This window comes from Malus domestica, chromosome 06 (genome assembly GCF_042453785.1).
Source record: "Malus domestica chromosome 06, GDT2T_hap1".
Taxonomy (NCBI): Eukaryota; Viridiplantae; Streptophyta; class Magnoliopsida; order Rosales; family Rosaceae; genus Malus; species Malus domestica.
This window is the reverse complement of record NC_091666.1, coordinates 25,431,787-25,452,092: the sequence shown is the minus strand read 5'-3', so window position 1 is coordinate 25,452,092 and position 20,306 is coordinate 25,431,787. Positions and strand designations below refer to the sequence as shown.

At 36.8% G+C, this 20,306-nt stretch overlaps 2 protein-coding genes and 1 long non-coding RNA gene across 3 annotated transcripts; 2 read left to right on the top strand and 1 right to left on the bottom strand.

Annotated features, from left to right (window-relative positions):
* The first annotated feature begins 541 nt into the window (after nucleotides 1-541).
* NAC8 (uncharacterized LOC103438687) lies at nucleotides 542-4,553 on the top strand. The gene is made up of 8 exons (NM_001293935.1): nucleotides 542-845; nucleotides 1,290-1,591; nucleotides 1,752-2,054; nucleotides 2,181-2,561; nucleotides 2,752-3,192; nucleotides 3,273-3,587; nucleotides 3,668-3,976; nucleotides 4,059-4,553. Exons 1-8 carry the CDS (start codon nucleotides 680-682, stop codon nucleotides 4,392-4,394), a joined length of 2,553 nt encoding a protein of 850 aa, NP_001280864.1. The 5' UTR covers nucleotides 542-679; the 3' UTR covers nucleotides 4,395-4,553.
* Nucleotides 4,554-9,667: 5,114 nt separating this feature from the next.
* On the bottom strand, nucleotides 9,668-13,326 carry LOC139197062 (uncharacterized). The gene is made up of 3 exons (XR_011582058.1): nucleotides 13,075-13,326; nucleotides 12,887-12,969; nucleotides 9,668-9,915 (listed from the first exon to the last, which is right to left on the bottom strand). It is a non-coding gene; the product is annotated as an uncharacterized lncRNA (long non-coding RNA).
* A 2,028-nt stretch (nucleotides 13,327-15,354) lies between these two features.
* Nucleotides 15,355-17,389, top strand: LOC114825339 (heavy metal-associated isoprenylated plant protein 30-like). The gene is made up of 3 exons (XM_029103770.2): nucleotides 15,355-16,073; nucleotides 16,662-16,737; nucleotides 16,845-17,389. The coding sequence occupies exons 1-3, from the start codon at nucleotides 15,906-15,908 to the stop codon at nucleotides 17,165-17,167; spliced, it is 567 nt and encodes a 188-aa protein (XP_028959603.1). The 5' UTR covers nucleotides 15,355-15,905; the 3' UTR covers nucleotides 17,168-17,389.
* The last annotated feature ends 2,917 nt before the right edge of the window (nucleotides 17,390-20,306 follow it).

Below are 20,306 nucleotides of genomic sequence, written 5' to 3'. Positions count from 1 at the left end.
CTTGCTTTGTTTGGTGAAGTTGTGATAGATACCTAATTTTTAAGGATGAAAAATGTCACACAATTTTTTTTTAATTCCTGATGCTGGTGAATCACAAAATAATGGCTATAAGAAAGTTGAAATGTTTATGTTAATCTTTCTAACCCAAAAAACATGAACTGTCGTAACAAAACTACAACTGCTCTCTTTTTAAAATAAAATAAATTCTCATGTTTATTGTATGCATAACATGTTCGTACCACAACGCCGAACTTACATAAATTACCGTTACAATTTCCACTGCAGAATCAGAGCGGTAAAAAACAAAAGTCAAAAAGTTAAAAACAGTACGGAATGGGATTTTGCGTGATTGCATATCACGACAGCACGAGACGAGCCGACACTTGGCGCCTCCTTCTCCTGCCGCTTAAGCAATCGGTCAAACAATGCAGATCCCCTACGACGCACGCACGTACAACCGCTTCAGTCCACCAATCGCGATCTTGGTAAATCCACATAAAAGCGAGTGAGTGACAGAGCGAGAAAACAGGAGGCTGCCCACGTTTTTTACCCAAATTTCCGAGCCATAAAGTATTCGTCTTTGCTCTGAACAAGCAGCAGGGTTGCGAAACTATTTAATTTTTCTGCGAGCTAGGGTTTTTGAGAAATTGGGAAATTTGAGGAAGATCAGTGGTCGGAGATGGCGGAGCTGTCGATGGAATCGCTGCCGTTGGGGTTCCGGTTCAGGCCCACGGACGAGGAGCTCATCAACCACTACCTGCGGCTGAAGATCAATGGCCGTGATTCTGAGGTCCGAGTCATCCCGGAAATCGACGTTTGCAGATGGGAGCCTTGGGATTTGCCAAGTAATTGTTTCTCTCCATCTCTGTCTTTTCCCTGTTTTTGGGGGGTTTTGAATTCGAATTTATGGTCGTTGTTTGTTTATTTGGGAGTTTGGAATTTCTGGATAAGAATATTTAATTGGCTGGATTGAGAATTTTCCTTTATTCCATACATCACCAGTGAATAATTCCTCCTTATTGCTATGCAGATTCGTTGCGTAGTTCCACTCTAATTGTGATAATTTAAATAATCATTCAAATTTTTAATTACCCATTTCGAATATTGTTGTAAGCTTTTAGATGTAAGTAGTGAATTTTTAATCTGCCTGAACTGAGGTATCGATTGTAATTGTAAAAGATAATACGAATTTTGAAGTACCCAATTTGAACATGGTAGTAAAGCTTGAAGCTTGAAGCCTTAAGCTGTACATAAGTGTAATTTGTGTTGTTGTGATGTGTGTTGCGCAGAATTATCAGTGATAAAGTCAGATGATCAAGAGTGGTTCTTCTTTTGCCCCCGGGATAGGAAGTACCCAAATGGCCATCGGTCAAATAGAGCCACTGATGCTGGATACTGGAAGGCCACAGGGAAGGACCGGACCATAAAGTCCCGTCAGTGCAAGTCTGCTTCTAACAGCAATGGCCAAGTTGGGATGAAGAAGACGTTGGTTTTCTACAGAGGTCGTGCCCCTAAGGGGGAGCGCACCAGCTGGATCATGCACGAGTACCGTGCCACTCAAAAGGAACTCGATGGCACTGGTCCGGGCCAGGTACTCCCTCCGCTTAATACTTGCCTTATTCATCCATTTTTCGCATATCTATATATATATATACTTGGATATGATGCATATTTTTAAATTGGTCTGTATTGGCACTGATAAATAAATTTGTACTTCTTCTGAATGATGTCTCACTAACTCTCCGATACAGGGTGCCTTTGTTCTCTGTCGCTTGTTCCATAAACCAGAAGAGAAGGCTGATGTACCAAAGTATGACGAAGTTGAACAAACTGGTTTATCTCCTACCACAACTAAGTCATCTCCTGATGAGTCCTCAGATATAATTCAGGAAACAGCTACATCAGAGATCCAAGGTGAAAATCAGGCAGAAGGTATCATGAGGTGGTTGACTGATAATTCTGACAACGTGACCCCTGATGCTCTCCCACCGCTACCTGACATTTTTATGGCCTCTGATGTGGAAGATCAAGGAGCAGTAGAAACGGGGATCCAGGTAAGATGTCCATTCTTGGTTTTGTTTCTGTCGCATTCATAATTGTACTCCTAAATTTGTACACAAGTTTACAGATGTTAACAACCAGTGACCAAATATTGTGATCTTTGTGCTTGTCAACTGTAGGGCCATCTGACAATAGAAGAAAATCCTGCATTCTATGAGTCTTTGGGCGGCCCGATTGATTGCAAAGTATTCACACCGTTGCATTCGCAGATTAATGCGGAGCTGGAACATTTTATGGGTTCACCTTTTACCAGTGACTTTGGCAATTATGATAATGGATTGTATTTTCAGGACGGCACATGTGAACAGGATGTATCCCTCACAGAGTTGTTGGATGAGTTCGGCAATAGCCATTATGAGAGCTCTTGTGAGGAGTCAACAAGTCAGAAGAACTTGGTCGTTGGAAATGAGACCTATTTATCTGGTAATGCGTGCACCACGCTGCCAGTAAACTCGTGTTTCAATGGTGCATGGGATAACACGGACGCCAATATCACCCAGGTATGGGTAAAATAAATAATTTCTTGTTTCTTGTAACCCACAATTTTGGCAATTCTTGGTTGTTTTCCTGTCTAGCCTGTTTAGTCTTCTTCATGGAATTGAAATTCTAAAATTAATCTTTTGAAATCAGTTCATAGTAATTTAGAAATGAAGGCAGACTGTAAACTGTTGCTTTGTTCTTGTGTACCAGCATGATCTGCAAAGGATGGCATCTGGCTTGTACAATGAGCAATTTGGTTCCGATGATTTGCAGAACACCTCATTTGGTTATTGGCAAGCTGAAGCCCAAGCATCGCTTGATGACCAAAAACCTAGAATGGGAAATATGGCGGACGGTTATTTATCTGAATGCTCATTTGCTGAGCAATTTCCTGTGAGTTCAGTCGATGATGGTTTGGATGATTCTACAAGTTGGAACCACGGTGTTGACCATGTTGGTGGAACTGGAATCAAGATTAGGGCTCGTGGTCCTCAACTACAACCAAATACAGATAACTTTGTATATCAGGGCACTGCTGCAAGAAGAATTTATTTATCAGTGGACCGTTCATCTGGGTCAAATACCAATGGCAATGAGGGCAATGAAAACTACAGCAGGGAAGAAGATGAAGTCCAATCAACTATTACACAGGTAAGGGTGTCCTTGTGAAGCTAACTTAATAATTCTTGTAACATGCATTTATCTAACTTTACACTGATTGTTTAATGCAGCCTAGAGAGGATATAGGGCAGAGTCCTACTTCTGATGAACAGGAGGAAGAGCATGCAATATTCAACGACAAAGAAGAATTATCCGGAAGGAATAATTCTATTAACAATGGTTGTGATCCTGATGGTAGAAGTAGAATCATGATTAGGACTCGGCAGCCTCAACAACGATCAAATTCAGACAGTTCAGTAACTCAAGGCACTGCTCCTAGAAGGATCCGTTTGCAGATGAATATTTCATCTGGGTCCATTGCTGATAGTAATGTGAGAGACACAGATGACGGGGGAGAAGATGAAGTACAATCAACTAATACTGAGGTAAGGGTCTTTGTGAGACCAAATTAATAACTCTGTTGTCGCTTATGCATTTTTAACTTAACTCTGATTGTTTCATACAGGCTAGAGAAGCAATACAGCAGAGTCTGACCTCAGATGAACAGGAGAAAGGGCATGCAGAAATCAATAATGAAGACTTGGCCACTATGAAGAATTCCGTCAGCTATGGTTCTGATGTTGGTAGAACTGGAATCAAGACCAAGGCCCCCGAGCCTCAACAACCATTAAGTTCAGATGATTTTGTAACTCAGGGCACTGCTCCTAGAAGAATCGGTTTGCAGATGAAAAGTTCACCTTGGTCAGTTGCTGATAGCAATGTGAGAGATACAACCCCTGGTGAAGAAGATAATGTACAGTCAACTATTCATGAGGTAAGGATTATCAACGAAGCCAAAACAAGCATTCTCTATACGTACATTCGATGTTCTAAGTGAGCAATATTGTTCCTTGCAGGTCAAAGAAGCCAGAGAGAAGATTTGTAATTTCGATGAGCAAGATGCAGAGTCCCATCTTTCGAAGTCAGACGTGAACAGGAAAATAATTGATGATTCACCAACAGAACTGGTTGATGAGAGCAGTGGAACTGCTGGAGAAGCCCCAAGAAAAGTAAGGTTAAGGACAGCAAGGGACGATGCATTACCCAGCAACCATATCGGGAAGTCAATGCCTTCAAAGACACTGCCTAAGGGCCACGGCCTGAGTCCTACATTTGTTATTTCGGTTGGTATTCCTTTAGCTGTAACCCTGTTCGTTGCGTTTAGTGGGATTTGGATGACATTTAGACCTTGACATTGTTCGGAAGATGCCATAGGCGATCCACGATGTGTTTACTTTTAAGTTGAAACAGATTATTAGGCTTGTAATTGCATTATCATATGTGCGTGCAGATGTAACCTTAGATGAGGTAAATACTGACATAGTTTGTATTATCATTTCATCTGTTTTTGAGTTGGTTTTGTTTTCAATTGAAAGTATAACGTACAAGAAAATACTTGGGCTCCTTCTCTTGCAAGTAGCCACTCCTACTACCCACCATATATCTAGCACGTGTTGAAAAATTTCCATGTTTTTTGTGTATTGTGCATGCATGTGTCTAATTGTGATTTGCAGAAAGTTTGGATACTTCTTGTTTTTACAAAGTCAAGCAATGACCTAACTTATTAATTACAAAAGATATACAGTGTTGTTCGTAGCTACGTTACGAACATAATAGTGTTTGGGACAATCGTTTACATGCTTGAGAGTAAACCACTCACAATAAGGAGTCCCTCACACATTTTGTAAGTGACGTGACACTCAATTAATAATGTAGTGGAATCACATTTGCATCAATAACTGATAATCGTTCGTACGCTTTATGATAATCCCACACACAAAAAGGACTCAAACTAGTCCATCCGATTACAGTTGGATCAGCAGTAATCAAGTAGTCACAATGAGGGAGGATTCCGAGGATTCTCGAATCACATTTGTTCATCGTATATCGTGCGGTCAATTTTTGTGAAGTATTGTTTATATTCAATTTTCAATAAAAATATTTATAATGATTTCTGACCTCACAAAGAAGATTCGGCGAGGATCCTCCTTGAGTCACAGTGACATCTAACCAACGGAACGATGACATTAAAACAGCCGGCTATTAGGTGAGTTTTGCCGTTTTGGTCGAAAACAGCGGGCTAATGAAACGCCACAAGAACAACAAAGCTGCTTTGGAAAAAACAAAACAATATAAATATCCAAATTAAAAAAAACAGACCCTATATAACATATAGAATGATTTGCATGTTGCCTGGATTCTCTGTGATCTTGGTCTTCTGATTTAATAATATAAGTTACATATAAATTTCGTTTGAAATAATAATTTCACGTTAATTGAGTGATTTATATACTCAGAACACAAATTAATACATTACAATATAAATAAAAATATATATTTTTAGTCTTTCTATTTGTAATATGACATGTGGGGCATCAGTTTATTGGTTGGTTACACAAAAAAATTACTCATAGTCTTGAACCCGTTTCATGAAATTTACCATATTTTAATTGTACATGCAAATTGCAATGTGTAGTGAAAGGACACAAAGAATAAGGGTAATGCTAAGGAGACTAAATTTGTAGATAAAATTTTGTAAACTAAATGACATGGAAGTTGATGATTGAATTATGACTTAAGCGTTGATAAACATGTTCATTCCTATTGAAAAGACACAAAGGATAAGGGTAATGCTATGGAGACAAAATTTTGTAAACTAATTGACATGGAAGTTGATGATTTGATTATGATTTAAGTATTGATAAACGTGTTCATTCTTATTAAGGATTAAATTGAAGTGCGGTATTGAAAGTCAGGGATCAAATTTATCGATTTTTTAAACTTAGGAACCAAAATGAGAAGTTGAATCAATGTCAGGAACCATTTGCGATAAAAACTCTTATTTTGTGTAAATCCACGTGTCACTATTTCATTGGATTTGTGGGTCCAACATACAAACTAATAGAATAGTTGACGGAATCTTAACGGAAGAACCAAATTGATGTGCGGTAATGAATGTCAGGAACTACCTTGATTGGTTTTGAAAATAAGGGACCAAAATGATAAATTTGATCAATCTCAAGAACTATTTGTGATAAAAACCCTTATTTAATTTGTAAATTTTATGTATAATTTAGTCTACCTGCAGATAATGATTGAGAAAAGCCAACGGCCAGTGAGTGACCTCCAACTGTTGTCATCTGCTTTCCTCCTTTTTCTTTTATTTTGAGTTAAAAAGTATTCCAGATAAAACCGAACCCTGAATCCACAACGAGTCAACTCGTCTCAAAATCCACGTGGCAGCCAAGCACCCTGGAAAGTCTGGAAAGTTCCCTGACACTTAGATAGGGGAGCCGTGGGCGCCGCTGGAAAATCCCCAAACCCAAAACCAAAACCAAAACCAAAACCAAAACTAAAACCAGATGAGATCACATGTCCTTCCTCATAAATCCACTACCTACCACCGACTTTCACTCGTTTTGTACTTCCTATAAATTGTCAAACCCCGGAATCTAGAGAGAGAGAGTGAAGATCTAGAGAGAGAAGGTGAGGAATTTCCAGAGTTAAAAGCTTGCTTCTTTGATTTGGGTTTTTTGAGTTATTTATTGGGTAAGCAAGAAAATTTGAAAAAAAAAATGATTTTGGTGGCGGTGGTGACGGAGCTGATGAAGGAGTACACGGTGTTGCTGGCGAGGGTTTTGGAGCATTTGTTTCACTCGGCGCCTTTTCCGAGGAGGGTTCGGTTTCTGATCCTGAGGAATCTTCCGTTCGCTTCTACCTACCCGCAACATCCTCCTCCTCCTTTGATTGGAGCTCCTGCTGCTTAACCATTCAAGAACAAGGCCTTTTTTTTTTTTTTTGTGCATCTAAGGCTTCCTTTGTTAGTTGTTTTTGTTTTTTAATTTTCTTTTTGGAATTGTGAATTTGTGATGCGGGTTTCTGGTTTTGTGTAAATATTTGGAGTTATTTTTACTAAGTTGGCGTAAATTTGATTGCTTTTTGGTGGATGAAATGGCAACTGTACTTTGTTCTGTATTTCTTTAAAGTTAATAACTTTGGAATGCACCGATATTTGAACGGTTAAAATCCAGTCATGCGAATCCAGCCGTCCAATGAACCGAAATGCAAAGGTAGAACTTGAACATAAACTTTATATGAACATGTACCAATTTCATATTTTGAATTTTATTATAAACATTGGCCGATGAGTACATACTCTGTGTATGAACAATTTTATTTTCTATTTTGTTTTTTTTTATTAAGGAGTGATTAGTTTTTAAAATTTTAAAGAGAGTATGAAAAAAATAATGGTAGAATAATTTTTCTTAATAAATGTATATTTTATCTTAATATTACATAATTACTGTTTTTGTTCTCCTTATGTAAATATTATGTATAAAAAATGAGAGTAAAATAGGAAAAATAAAGATATGAGTATCATTTTGTCAAAAGGTAGAAAATTACTATTTTTCCATCCTCATATCAATATTGTGCATTAAAAAATGAAAGCAAAATTGAAAAAAAGAGAAAAAAAAAAGTTTACAAGGCTTTTCTCTTAATAGAATAGAATATTATAAATTAATGAGTGAGAAACTTCTTCGTTGTTCTAGGAGGATTCGTTTCATTGTAATTCGATCACCTATAATAATCTTGGATTAGTAATTATTAATTTCATACAGTCTAACCCATGTACTAATTACAAGAACGATTTAATCAAATTTTACGTATGGATAATGATTCTCCCATTATCGTTGTCATGTTGTCAGTTGTCATATCATTACTCTTATCCTTTCCTTATTATATTTTGTTTTAAGAGTTTGTGTCACTGTCCTTATTCTCTTGCCAAATGGACGACTTCGACTCTTCTGATTTGACGACGGTTTTCACTCCAAAACGAAAGAAGTTAGTAGCTCAAGTTAGGGAATTCATAGATAATCATCCTTAAAATTATAAGACCATCTTCAATGGTGATTTAAAACTTAAAAATATTTAATCCAGGAACAACTTTTCTACACCAACCCTTCTGGTCTAAAATTTTAGCCCGAGATTATCAAAGAATGAATTAAGGCTATTTTTTTTTTTAAATTAACTTTTAAAATAAATAAATTATGTAGACTATCCTAAATTAGTTTTATGAACATTTTAACCTAAAAATATTTAAATTCCGATAAATTTTGAAAAATCACTAAATCAATACATGAAAATCATGATAACCACATAAACTTAATACAAACGACATTTAATAAACCACATAAACTTAAAAAAAAAAAGACAATTAATAAACCACATAAACTTAATACAATAAAAAAAATTTGGAAATGAGAAGAAATGGTACAAAATTGGAAGAATTGTAGGAGAAAAGTGGGTTTTGTGTGGATGTTTGAACAAATACATAGGTATTTATAGAGTTTTTTTGTTGAATTTTAAGTTAAATAAATTTTTTTAAATTATTTTAGCCGTTGGATTTAAATTCGGACCGATAGATTTTTTTTTTACTGTTAGATTTAATTATATTCGATCTAAGCCATTGGATTCAATAAACATATAAATATAAAACTAAAAAAAAAATATTTGAACATGGACCGTTGGATTAACCAATGATCCAATTACATTGGCCGTTGGATGAAGAAGAGTAGCCGTTGGGCTACAATGTACATGACACGCTGAGGCTGACAACCCACGTGTGGTGGGCCTTGACTAGAAATTGTTGGGCGCGTGACATGCGTTCAGCATCTGGGTTTTTAGGGTGTGGGCTTTACAACCCACTTTTCACTCTCACCCGTGAATCCCATTTTATTTTGTGGGCTAAATTGTGGCTGGTATTTGCCTTCCTTTTAGGTTTGGTTTAGATTTTGGGTTGGAGTGGGTTTTGGGGAGGGGGGGGAAAGGAAATTTTAGGTTATAAGCCACCATTAGAGATGATCTAAGCCAATTAAGTAATCTTTCAAAAGAGAGTAGTATATTGAACTTCCAGTCCACGACTGACTTGATTCACAGCCCTTTGACCAAGCAACCACAACAAGGAGAAGTACCCTCCAGCTTGGGCCTGAAAGGATAGCTACAGAGTCCAATAACCCTAGTCCAATTCCACACGACTTGGGCAGCAAGTTAGGTTTGAACCTTTGCTTTTGTAGTGACGTCTTCTGTATTAACAGTTAACGTGAGATCATGCAGAATTCTGCTCTCCCAATTCATGTAGACATGAGTTCCTAGTCTTGTTGGCCAAAAAATCGTCCATAATTAATAAGGCTTTGGAAAACAGTTGTCAGTGTTAAAACGTGACGTTTCCTTCTCATTTATTGAATTTTAAACATACAAACTCCAGAATTTTGAAGAATGCTAGAGAGATTATTTTTAAAGATCGAAATTATAAATCATCTTATGTGACACATAATGTGACATGACAAGTTATATAATGCAATCAAATTTATAATCTCCTAATAAAACACAATTACATTTGACAAAAAAAAAAAAAAAACAATTACAAATGAAAGTTAGGGAAATGTGATATTGTTCACTCGTCCAATTCCATAGGTGTGATGTTTCATCATAAAAATGATCAATACTCAACTTCAACTTGACCATGACCTAATAACCTCTTTATGCTCTTACTTCGCCATGTAGCAATTTCCTCCAACGAAAGCAAAATAGTCTAAAGTAGATCGTTTATCACTAGTAGATCCAGCTCAGTCTACATCAGTATACCCCTCAACATCAAGATGGCCATGTTTTGAAAACATCGTTTTGTCAGGTGCTGACTTCATAAGGTACAACCTACAATATCCATACAAGACTTCAATGTCTAAATGCGTAGGAAATAAAATACAACAGAGAATAAGGAGCAGCCAGCACGTGATATCTTCATATAGTGAACCTAGTCTACATATTGTTTGCTCATACATAAAATTCAAGATATACTTCACATTGTGGTTAGTTGGTCCTATCACCTTTATATTAATTAATTTTATAAATATGATGATATTACCACTACATCTAGGGTTTGGAAAAGTTTATTCTCTGGATGAACCCGATGCTGTTTTGGCAATAAAGTACAATATTATAGCAAAAAAAAAAAAAAAAAGAAGACCTGAGGGAGTGATGGGCTTAAAAATGGCAAAGATTAATTCCACATATGGATGGAAGGAAAAACATGCTGAGAACCACAGAAGGAAACCATGGAGTGAACACAATTTTCTGGGGACAGGAGGAACTGAAGTGGGTGCTGCAGAATATGTTCCACCTTTATTTTTATGGACCATGCAAGTCCAGGAAGTTTTGTTGAGTTCCCATGTGTTTGGACGTACAAAATGGACCAGCTTTAGTAACCAAGTTACATCTCACATCATTTTGTGTAAATTTCCCACTAGATTGTCAGGGACAACTCTAGTTTTTGTATGATTTTGTGTGAAATTTAAGTAACAAACGACCACAAATTCGAACCTGAAGAGGTTTCTCTTTAGCGATGTAAAATTGTAACATTTTCATCTAAGGGAAAATATCTTTCTGGTGAAGCTAACCAAGAAGTGGTGGATTGACTTCAGCAAGTAAAATCAATTTGTTAATTGATATCCGGGAACACAAAGGTATGCTAGTGTGACGGTATCCACATGATTGTCCCTCATGGAGCATTCTAGTATATGCAAGTCTTTTTCCTGCATAGGGTCAAAGACACCATTGAATTAACCTTGGGGATCGGCTCAATTGGAAAGATTGAGCGGGGAACTGACCAAAGATTAGGGCTGCTCTCCTCTACAGTCGTTTAGCATCATGACTAACCGCCCTTGCCAATTCTTCCAGTTTTGCAGTCAGAATTTTAGGGGATTCCCGACTTAATTACAAGTTTGTCTCACCTTCTTAATGTGTGGTTTATTTTCCCTAATAATTTGTTTTTGGGGTTTTGCAATTTGTTTGTAGGTTCTTACCTATTAGTTAGGTTTTGTTTGAAAGGGTTGGATTTCATGTCCACCCCCACCCCCTAACCTCCTCCTTCTCTTTTCCTTGTACCTTTCTTTCAAGAGTGGTTAGGTTACTGCCCTAGATCTATGCTTGTTATTGTTTCTTTCCTTTATGAATGATAAGGTTTATGTCTGTCCGGACTAGGTCACTACTACAAAAGTACCCATTACTGTCATTTGAAAAAATGACAACAAAAGCTTATTACTAGCGTCACAAAAAGATTTTTGATGTCTGTTAGTCCCCTTAAACTGTCAAGAAAACACAAAGCGTTTTAAAATAAAAAAAGGACAGTAGTGTCGGTTACAGGCGACATTAAATACTGAGACAAACTGTCAGATAAAGCAAGTTTATGTCGCTTCTAACCAACACCACTAACTATTAATAAATAAAAATAAATAAAGCTAACACTTTCTTCTCGTCGGATAAAGACACATTTTGTCGTTCATAACCGATAGAAAATATGTTAATAATTAAAAAAAGGGTAAATTACATAAAACTACCTCAACTATTGGGTCATTAACAGTTTCATACCTCGTCTTTAAAAAGTTTCAATGTCATACCATGTCTTCGAATTTGTTGCAATGTCATACCTCCCGTCAGTTGTCTGTTAATTCATCTGTTAAATGCTAACGTGGCATGAGACGGGGCCTATTTTCTATTAAAAATTTAATAAAATAATAATTTACCCTTAAAAAAAATTAAAAAAAAAAAAACCCACACCCATCTTCCCCGACCCCTTCCCCTTCCCTGCAACCCAGATCCTTTCCCCTTCCCTTTCCCTGCAACCCCAGACCCATTCCCCACCCACGCCAACAGCTCCAACCTTCCCCACATCCTATCTTCCTCTTCCCCTAGACCCACCTCTTCCTTCTCTGCCACCCACCCCTCTCCCAGACTGGGCGTATTTCTGTGACGGCGCGTACTTCTCCCCCCCAGACCCACCTCTTCCTTCTCTGTATCGTTTTTGTCCGAATGTTCCCGGTAGAGATGGTGGGGCGATTTTTGGTGATGGCAGGATTAGGATTGAGTTTTTTGGCGTTGGTCGAAGAACTCATAATTTGGCAGCGACGGAGGGTAGAAATTTTCCCACTTACACATGGAGGAGGCCTGCGCCGGTGTTGGTAAAAGGCAGGGGTGGAGGAGGAAGATATGATGTGGGGAAGGTTGGAGCTGTTGGCGTGGGTGGGGAAGGGGTCAGGGGTTGCAGGGAAGGGGAAGGGGTTGGGGAAGATGGGTGTGAGGTTTTTTCTTTAATTTATTAATTAATTAATTTTTTTAAGGGTAAATTATTATTTTAATAATTTTTTAATAGAAAATGGCCCCGTCTCAAGTCACGTCAGCATTTAACAGATGAATTAACAGACAACTGACGGGAGGTATGATATTGCAACAAATTCGAAGATAAGGTATGATATTGAAACTTTGTAAAGACGAGGTATGAAACTGTTAATGACCCAATAGTTGAGGTAGTTTTATGTAATTTACCCTTATAAAAAAAATATAAAAACGACAATTTCCGTTTTTGAATAAATAAAAATAAACAAAACTAATAATTATCCGCCAATATACATTCATAAGAGTTCAAAAGCAAATTTCACCCGTTTTTGAGCTCTTCAAATTTTTCCCGTTCCCACGTGCTAAATTTTGGGTGTCATCTTCCAAATTGTCAAGGCATGATATATGCTCTATTTCTACAGGTGAATTCGTAAAGCTTAGACATTATTGATATATGATGAATTTTTGAGACTATTCTAAAAGGAATGATTGCTCAAGTAGATATAGTTCTCACATATTATGGTAGTCTCTGTAATCCCCCAGCAAGCAAACCGTTGATGGGTTCCCCTTGAAAGCTTGGTTAGAGAACACGCTCACCTACACACACACTTCAGAACTCAATTCATACATATAGGAGAGAGAGAGAGAGAGAGAGAGAGAGAGAGAGAGAGAGAGAGAGAGAGAAAGAGGGAGAGAGAGTACCACAAAGTCCCAAATTTCAATCCCACTGGGAAATCATGAGGACAATGAAGAACTCACTGAAATCGAATCGAACGGAGAGAAAGAACAACCGGGAGATGAGTAGAATGGCAAGCCAAGGAGGGGCGACATATGAGTGAGTTTTGAGTTGTGGGGTTCAAAATTTTCTTTTAGGGGAAAGGGGGAGGAAATTAAATTGCACCCGAAAGGTTTTACGGAAAAAATCTGGAAGGAAGAACCCAAAAATCAGCCCCCCCCCTCCCTCACTCTTTCTTTCTCTGTAACCATCCTTCAAATCCCCCAATCCCTCCCTTTCTATTTATTTCTCTGTAATTTCCCCTCAAACCCCTCACCGAATCTCTTTGTGTCGGTTTTAAATACACCGTCGGATAGAACCGACATCGCTATTTTATGTGCAAAGAATGGCCCGCCCAAAATTTAGCACGCGGGAAATTTCCCGCCCATTACCCTTGGATAAACTGTTTAAAAATCAATTTATTTCAATTGACAAGAAGTTTTAAAATATTTAAAAATAATTATTATTGTCGGGTAGAAGCGAAGAAAATAGAGGGGAGGAAGGGTGTGGGGAGATATATAGAAGAAACGTTCCATGAAAGCTATATACATAAAAGTTAAAAACCAAAAACTAAACTATTCTGAGTTATTAATTATCACTTTTAAGCTTTTGTTCATTCTTCTGTAATTCTTCTCCTTTCTCCCATTACCATTTTTCATTCTTCATTTCTCCTTGTATTTTCTTTAATTATATCTTAAACACAAAAAAATCAAAAACTTAAAATGAAAATCAAACGGGCTCTAAATTTTGAGGAAGCGCAAACATGCTCTTCATGTCGACTACGCCTCAACTCTGGAATTTTCTGATTTGATGCAGACAAAATTCTGGTTGCAGCTGTAAGTCTCCAGCTAATTCTTTAATCTCTTTCAAAGTTGTATTAAAATTATATGTAGAAAACCAGGCATCTGTGAGCACATTGTATGGCAAAAAGCGTTCACTGAAACTACATCACCATATTCTCTTGGACAGAATCTCTCATCTCATCTGCTGCAAGATATTATTGGGATGTTGGGATTATTATAGAAGAGCCTCTAAGATTTTACGTGTGTATTGCGCCCTGCCTTTCCAACTGTCCAACACCAACAGTACTAGACTACTAGGAATACATGTGAAGTGTTTGATTTGAAAAATTAGTACTACGGTTTTATTTTTCTTCACTTCTTAGAAGATGTCTTAGGTTCGACTCATATGAATGACAATAACGTATAATACTTGTTAGAGGAGAATATATCAGGAAACAATAAAAAAAATAGAAATAAAAGAACTTGATGCATGATGCATGGTATCGTAAATTATTTATTTAGACGACTTATTCTTTTTTTCTACTGTTCGTCTCCTGAAGTTTGATATGTCATGCGCAACGAATGGTTTGTCCGAGATTTAAACCATATTGCATAAATGTCATCAAAATATATGCAGGTAAAGGCAGAATAACAATAATGAAGAATCAAAACCCTCCCATTAAACCAGAATTATTCCGGAATTGTTCTGTAATAAGAGGTAAGAACGCAAATGCAGGATTACGTGGGATAGCATTCTTCCATTTATTTTCTAAATTATAAGTATTACAAAGGATAATACTAAAAAAAGCAAATGAATGACAATGTGGCTACTACAAAAGCACACCAACTAGTCATGTCAATTAATTGATTTTTGTGTAAACAAATCACATGTATATGGCCCAAAACAGAGAAACTTTTCAGTGTGATCAGTACACAAAGTGATACATCATGTATCATTATACAAATTATGAAATATGTGTGCTAAAAATTTAATAACTTAAAAAATAAAATTTTCCACCACTTCTATTAAAACACGTGGTGTATCACTTGTGTTCCCGTCACAATTAAAAATTTCTCATTTCTGATGCTGTTTGGTCTGGTGAGTGGCTGCTGAAAATAAAATTGCCATCATTTTGTTTAGCACTTTGGTGATTATATTTATAATTTTGTAGCTATGTAGTTTAATGATAGAACTTCAAACTGATAATTTTAACTAAAAAGTATACAGAGCCTAACGATTCCATTTCTTGCAATATTGTAGCTACTATAACTCGAGAAAAAGCATTTAAACTCGAGTGCAAGAGGCAAGACAAAAACTACCATGCCTATGTGCACCTAAAGATTCTTTTTTTTTTTTTTATATAGGCTTGTGAAAATGTAAAACCCCTATATATAGGATAGAATGGCATATAGCTTAATAGAAATGTGGGAATATAACTTTGTTATCAGACTTTCTAAATACATGGTGCTGGCTGTGTAGTAATTTTATTTTAAAAAGATGGTTATAATATATAGATAATACATATATATATATATATATATATATATATATATATATATATTTAGAATACATTTTTCCCTTTGCATCAAAACCCATCTTTCCAATTCCTTAGTAAGATCATCCATATCCGTAGAAGACATAATATATTCTCTTCTCAGTGTCAGCAGCCATGTTAGCTTGATCTACATATCAAGCATTAATGTGAGGATTTAGATACCATGCCTTGTCTAAAGGTCTAATAATTTGGGAGTCCTATTCCCTAAATCCACAAGATCTTAAACCCCAAGAAAGCTGCTAAGTTGGAATTGTTTTTAGACAGCTTTGGAATCTATTACCAAACTGAGATCAAACTTCAGGGATAAAGGATGCCACTTGCCAATCCAAACGGGAATATCTTTTAGGCCTGGGTTTGTCTTAGAGTTTCCCTATAGCTATATCTTTCCTTCTCTCGTATAAATATACACAACTTGTGGTTATGGCAAACCTACTAAAGAGAACATTTGGCTCTTTCATATCTTCCATTGCATGCTACTCTTACTTTAACAACCACGATCATCACCACCACCACCACCACTACCAAAGCTTCATCAACAATAAGAAAATCAAACACAGCATGCCAAGGGGTCGGCCGCTTTCGCTACAGGTTAGCTTTCATCCCCGTTGTTTTGTTTTCGTTTTTTCAAGGTATCTCACATGTGTAGCGTGAAAGTTCACCATGCATGGCTTCTCTTCCTCCCTCAAGTTCTCTCCTTAAACAGACACGCACGCACATAAATATATTCCCTCAAAGTACTATTTGTTTTATTCATATGAGAAACAAAGAACACAAATCTTTCTCGTCAAGTGGAGAGAAATCGATTTGAGAAACCACGTTTCAAAGTGGTTCAAAGAGTAATGATCATGTTTTGAGCAGACTAAGTTACTAACCATGATAGAGATCTGCAACCATGTCCCAATCTTGTTAATCATTCATCGATTTATATCTTAATTAAATGATGTTTCTTGTAACATAAGAATATTAATCATGATTCATGAGGTACAAGTTCAATCTGCATCCCAACACGGCTTTTCTTAATTAATCCCCTTTTAGCTTCCAATCAATAACTGCTTAAAGTATTAAGCTGTCTGAAACCAACAAAAGGAACGAAGGAATAAAAAGAAAGGAAGGAAAAGCCAAAACATACTTTTTTGCAATACGAGAACAGATTCTGAAACCGTGTTTGCTTTATAGACTGTGGAGCTCAAAGTCAGGATGTGCTGCACTGGCTGTGAAAGAGTGGTGAAAAATGCCATTTTCAAGCTCAGAGGTACACTATCAAAATAATCATTCATTTTCTGTTTTTGAAATTAATATCAATTTTTCACTTGGGAATAGGGCAATGAATGTGCACAAATGTATATGTTATGTATTCAGGGATTGAATCTGTGGATGTGAATCTACCATTGGAAAAGGTGACGGTAATTGGGTACATTGATCGCAACAAAGTCCTCAAGGCAGTGAGGAGGGCTGGAAAAAGGGCCGAGTTCTGGCCCTACTCCAACCCTCCATTGTACTTCACATCTTCAAATGACTATTTTAAGGACACAACCAATGAATTCAAAGAGAGCTACAACTACTATAGGCATGGCTACAATGTTGGGGACAAACATGGGACCATTCCAGTGACTCAAAGGGGAGATGACAAAGTTAGCAACATGTTCAATGATGATAATGTCCATGCGTGTTGCCTTATGTAACTCTACTACACAAGAAAACAAGGCTTATGTGACGGAAATATATACGACTACGAGAAATATGTGTGTTATTCTTATGTAGTAATATGCATGATTTGGATGGAGAAAAGAAAATAAATAAATTAATTTGTCAATCTCCATCATAGTGTTGTACAGTATGCAGGCTTGGTTTCATGCTGAATAGTTGTAGGAGTGGGGAATATATTCAATGGAACAATTTCAGGACTTGATTGTATGCAGTTTTTGTTTCATGATCATGTTTCATTTATCTATCTTTTCCCTCCATATTTCATGATTTGGATTAGGTTATTACAGCAGATTATTTTGGCGTTTTCACTTGAAAGGGATTCTCTGCAGCCTTGTCATCCAGGGTGTGGTCACCCTCAACTCAAGCACATTTGATTCCATTTTTTATTGGTTGCCCTTTATACTTCAATCCTTTCAGGACTTGATTGAGTACATGTTCATTGTTGAGACCTTTGAGAGCACTCAGAACTAAGAAATGAAAAATAATGTCTCCTTGATTCTTTTTTTTTTTTAGAAATGATAAGTAGACTTTCTATGACTCTCTGTCACCTTTTTTTTTTTTTGCACAATTTCTGTATCAACATAAACATTATAAAATATTATGCAAAAAAAAATGTGGTGACGGAGAGCTACAATTTGAAAGTCTCCTTAGCATTTCTCTCTTTCTTTTGATTGGAAAAAAAAAATTCATTAAGTAGAAAAATGATTACACGCCAACTCAAAGAAGGCAAAATAGCCCAAAATACATTAGGGTAATGCAGAAACACACAACCCAACCCAATAAACAAACAAAAACAAAAACCCTAATCCTTATCCTCCAAACACAGAGTGCAACTCCCACCATAGCCACGAACATCTTGCCAGCAGCCACCATGGTAGGAACACTAGAGAAAACAACTTAGTGGTTAATTCAACGAAGACATCATAGCACAAAAATTACAGACATTATAGCACAAAAATTACAAAGTCGTAATCAGAAGCACATCACAACAGATTTCCTCACTAGAAACACCAAACCGAAAAATAATCACCGAATCCAAGTCCTCTTCACCAATTCCTGTAAATATATACAAACACGGTAATACATGGATAGAAGGTGAGGCTAATAGGAATCTAAAATACCCTTACTTTGGTCGAAGCCGCAAAACACTTGGCCTCGAGGAGAATCTAGTATGCCGGTTAGGGAGGGGAAGCGAGGGAGGGAAATGTATTACTTGGTATCCGGTTTGGAGCCTACAAATCAGAGCAAAGGATGAGGTAGGGATGGATTATGAGGAAGGAAGGTAGAAAAAAATGGTGGAAGGAGATGGAGGTTTAGGTTTGAAGAGGCATGCCTAGAGGAAAGAGAGAGGGTGGAAAACTAAAGAGAAATATGACGAAAAACGCTAGAGCAGCAACAATATGTGCCGAGGCAGGGGCATAAATGACACATCCCAACCCGGTTGAAAAAAAGCCCAAAACCCGCGGCCCAAACCCATGACCCAATTGCCTTAACCCGAATCCATTTAAGATTTAGGAGGGAATAATCCCTTGGAATATTTTGTTAACCTTCCAGTTAACTTTAAAAAAATATTTCATTTGAGAAGGAAATATTCCGTTAAAGTTAACTGTTGACCATTAGTTGACTTTTTTTTACTTTTTCGAAATTTTCTCGAAAACCCATCTAAGCTAATTTCGACACTCTGAGTCAGTTTTTGACATCCATTTAGTGGAATTCCAAAGTTTTAATGTAGTTGACCGTGGGGGTGACTCGGTTGACTTTTTAGGGTTGACCGTTGACATTTTACAAAATTTGCCCAAGACCCTTATCAACTTATTTTGACGCGCTGATTCTGAATCCACGCTCAGTTTTCTCAAATTTAATCATTTAAGTTAAGTTTTACTAATGGGTCTCACTATTATGCTTAGGTGTGATTACTATTGGAGACTCTAGCTTTCCTAGTTTGAACGGCTGCGATTTTGCAAGTATCTGTGAATGAGTCGTTTCTTTTATATAGTATATATATTTGTTAGGTTCCACATATATATTTATAAGAAATGTCGTATTGTTGGGAAATTATGAAATAATCCTACGGGATGCACATGTAAGCTTACTATAAGGGGATGCCTTAATTATATTTACCGTCATGAATAGTATTATATTAACTAGAATTGTTGAATTGTTGTGGCATGATCATATTTACGTTATCTGCTCATCGTGTACTATACTGTTGTCAGTACTCGCCCTGGCCAGGGCCAAGCTTCACATGTATGTTCACATCGCACCGTACGCTCACTTTGAATCCATTGTAGGTGCCAATCCTATCCTAGATTGCAATAGGCAATTATGATTTGTATGTGATGCGTATAGCGCCAGTCTTCACGTGATTACTATTGCGTAAATCATTATTACACCCAGTTCTGTTCATGTTAGAATATCTTTACATGAACTCGTGTGTCAGCATATGTCGATGAGCATTCGATATGATATGTTTGTTTATGTGAGATTATGTGATTACCGAACATTAGGCATTTATTTACGAAATATTGTGATGTATTGAATTCTTGAGATATTGTAGGCTACGATAAGTATTTTCACACTATACGTAGTATGTATATTTGAAAACTATACCTGTTTTATGGCAAGGGGTTATTATGTTTTAGAAAGGTTTTTACAAAGCTTTATTTTTAGGCTCACTCACCCTTGTTTTTCACCCCTCTAGGTTTAAGTGGTTGAGTTTTCGTGTCGATAAGGATTCTTGGCAAATCTTGGTATTGGAGATCACCTTCGATGATATAATTCCATTCTACTTTTATTGTACTTTACTTATGCTCTGACATCACGTGTGAAAGGGGTTCATTCCCGCTCACAAATGCACTCTTATAATTAGGCACTTTTAGTTTTAAATTTATTCACATTTTTCACATTACTATACTTTATGGCTTTGTCACCCTCCGAGTGTCGACCAACTCGATTCGGGGTCTAGGTGGACATCCTAGGTCAGGGTGTGTCAATAAAGCCCAAATCTAAGATAAGTAACACTTTGTTTGGATGAGGAAATTTAAGATTCCTAAAGAATTTGAAAATGATGGAAATTGAAATGATGAGATTTATTTAATAGAATTTGTGAATTTT

Bases quoted from the DNA above. Each gene is read 5' to 3' on its own strand.
- NAC8 (NM_001293935.1), top strand. From the start codon at position 680: ATGGCGGAGCTGTCGATGGAATCGCTGCCGTTGGGGTTCCGGTTCAGG. The intron at 3,193-3,272 runs GTAAGGGTGTCC...TGTTTAATGCAG, and splicing joins TCCAATCAACTATTACACAG to CCTAGAGAGGATATAGGGCA. The intron at 3,977-4,058 runs GTAAGGATTATC...TGTTCCTTGCAG, and splicing joins TACAGTCAACTATTCATGAG to GTCAAAGAAGCCAGAGAGAA.
- LOC114825339 (XM_029103770.2), top strand. From the start codon at position 15,906: ATGGCAAACCTACTAAAGAGAACATTTGGCTCTTTCATATCTTCCATT. The intron at 16,074-16,661 runs GTTAGCTTTCAT...TTTGCTTTATAG, and splicing joins GTCGGCCGCTTTCGCTACAG to ACTGTGGAGCTCAAAGTCAG. The intron at 16,738-16,844 runs GTACACTATCAA...TTATGTATTCAG, and splicing joins TGCCATTTTCAAGCTCAGAG to GGATTGAATCTGTGGATGTG.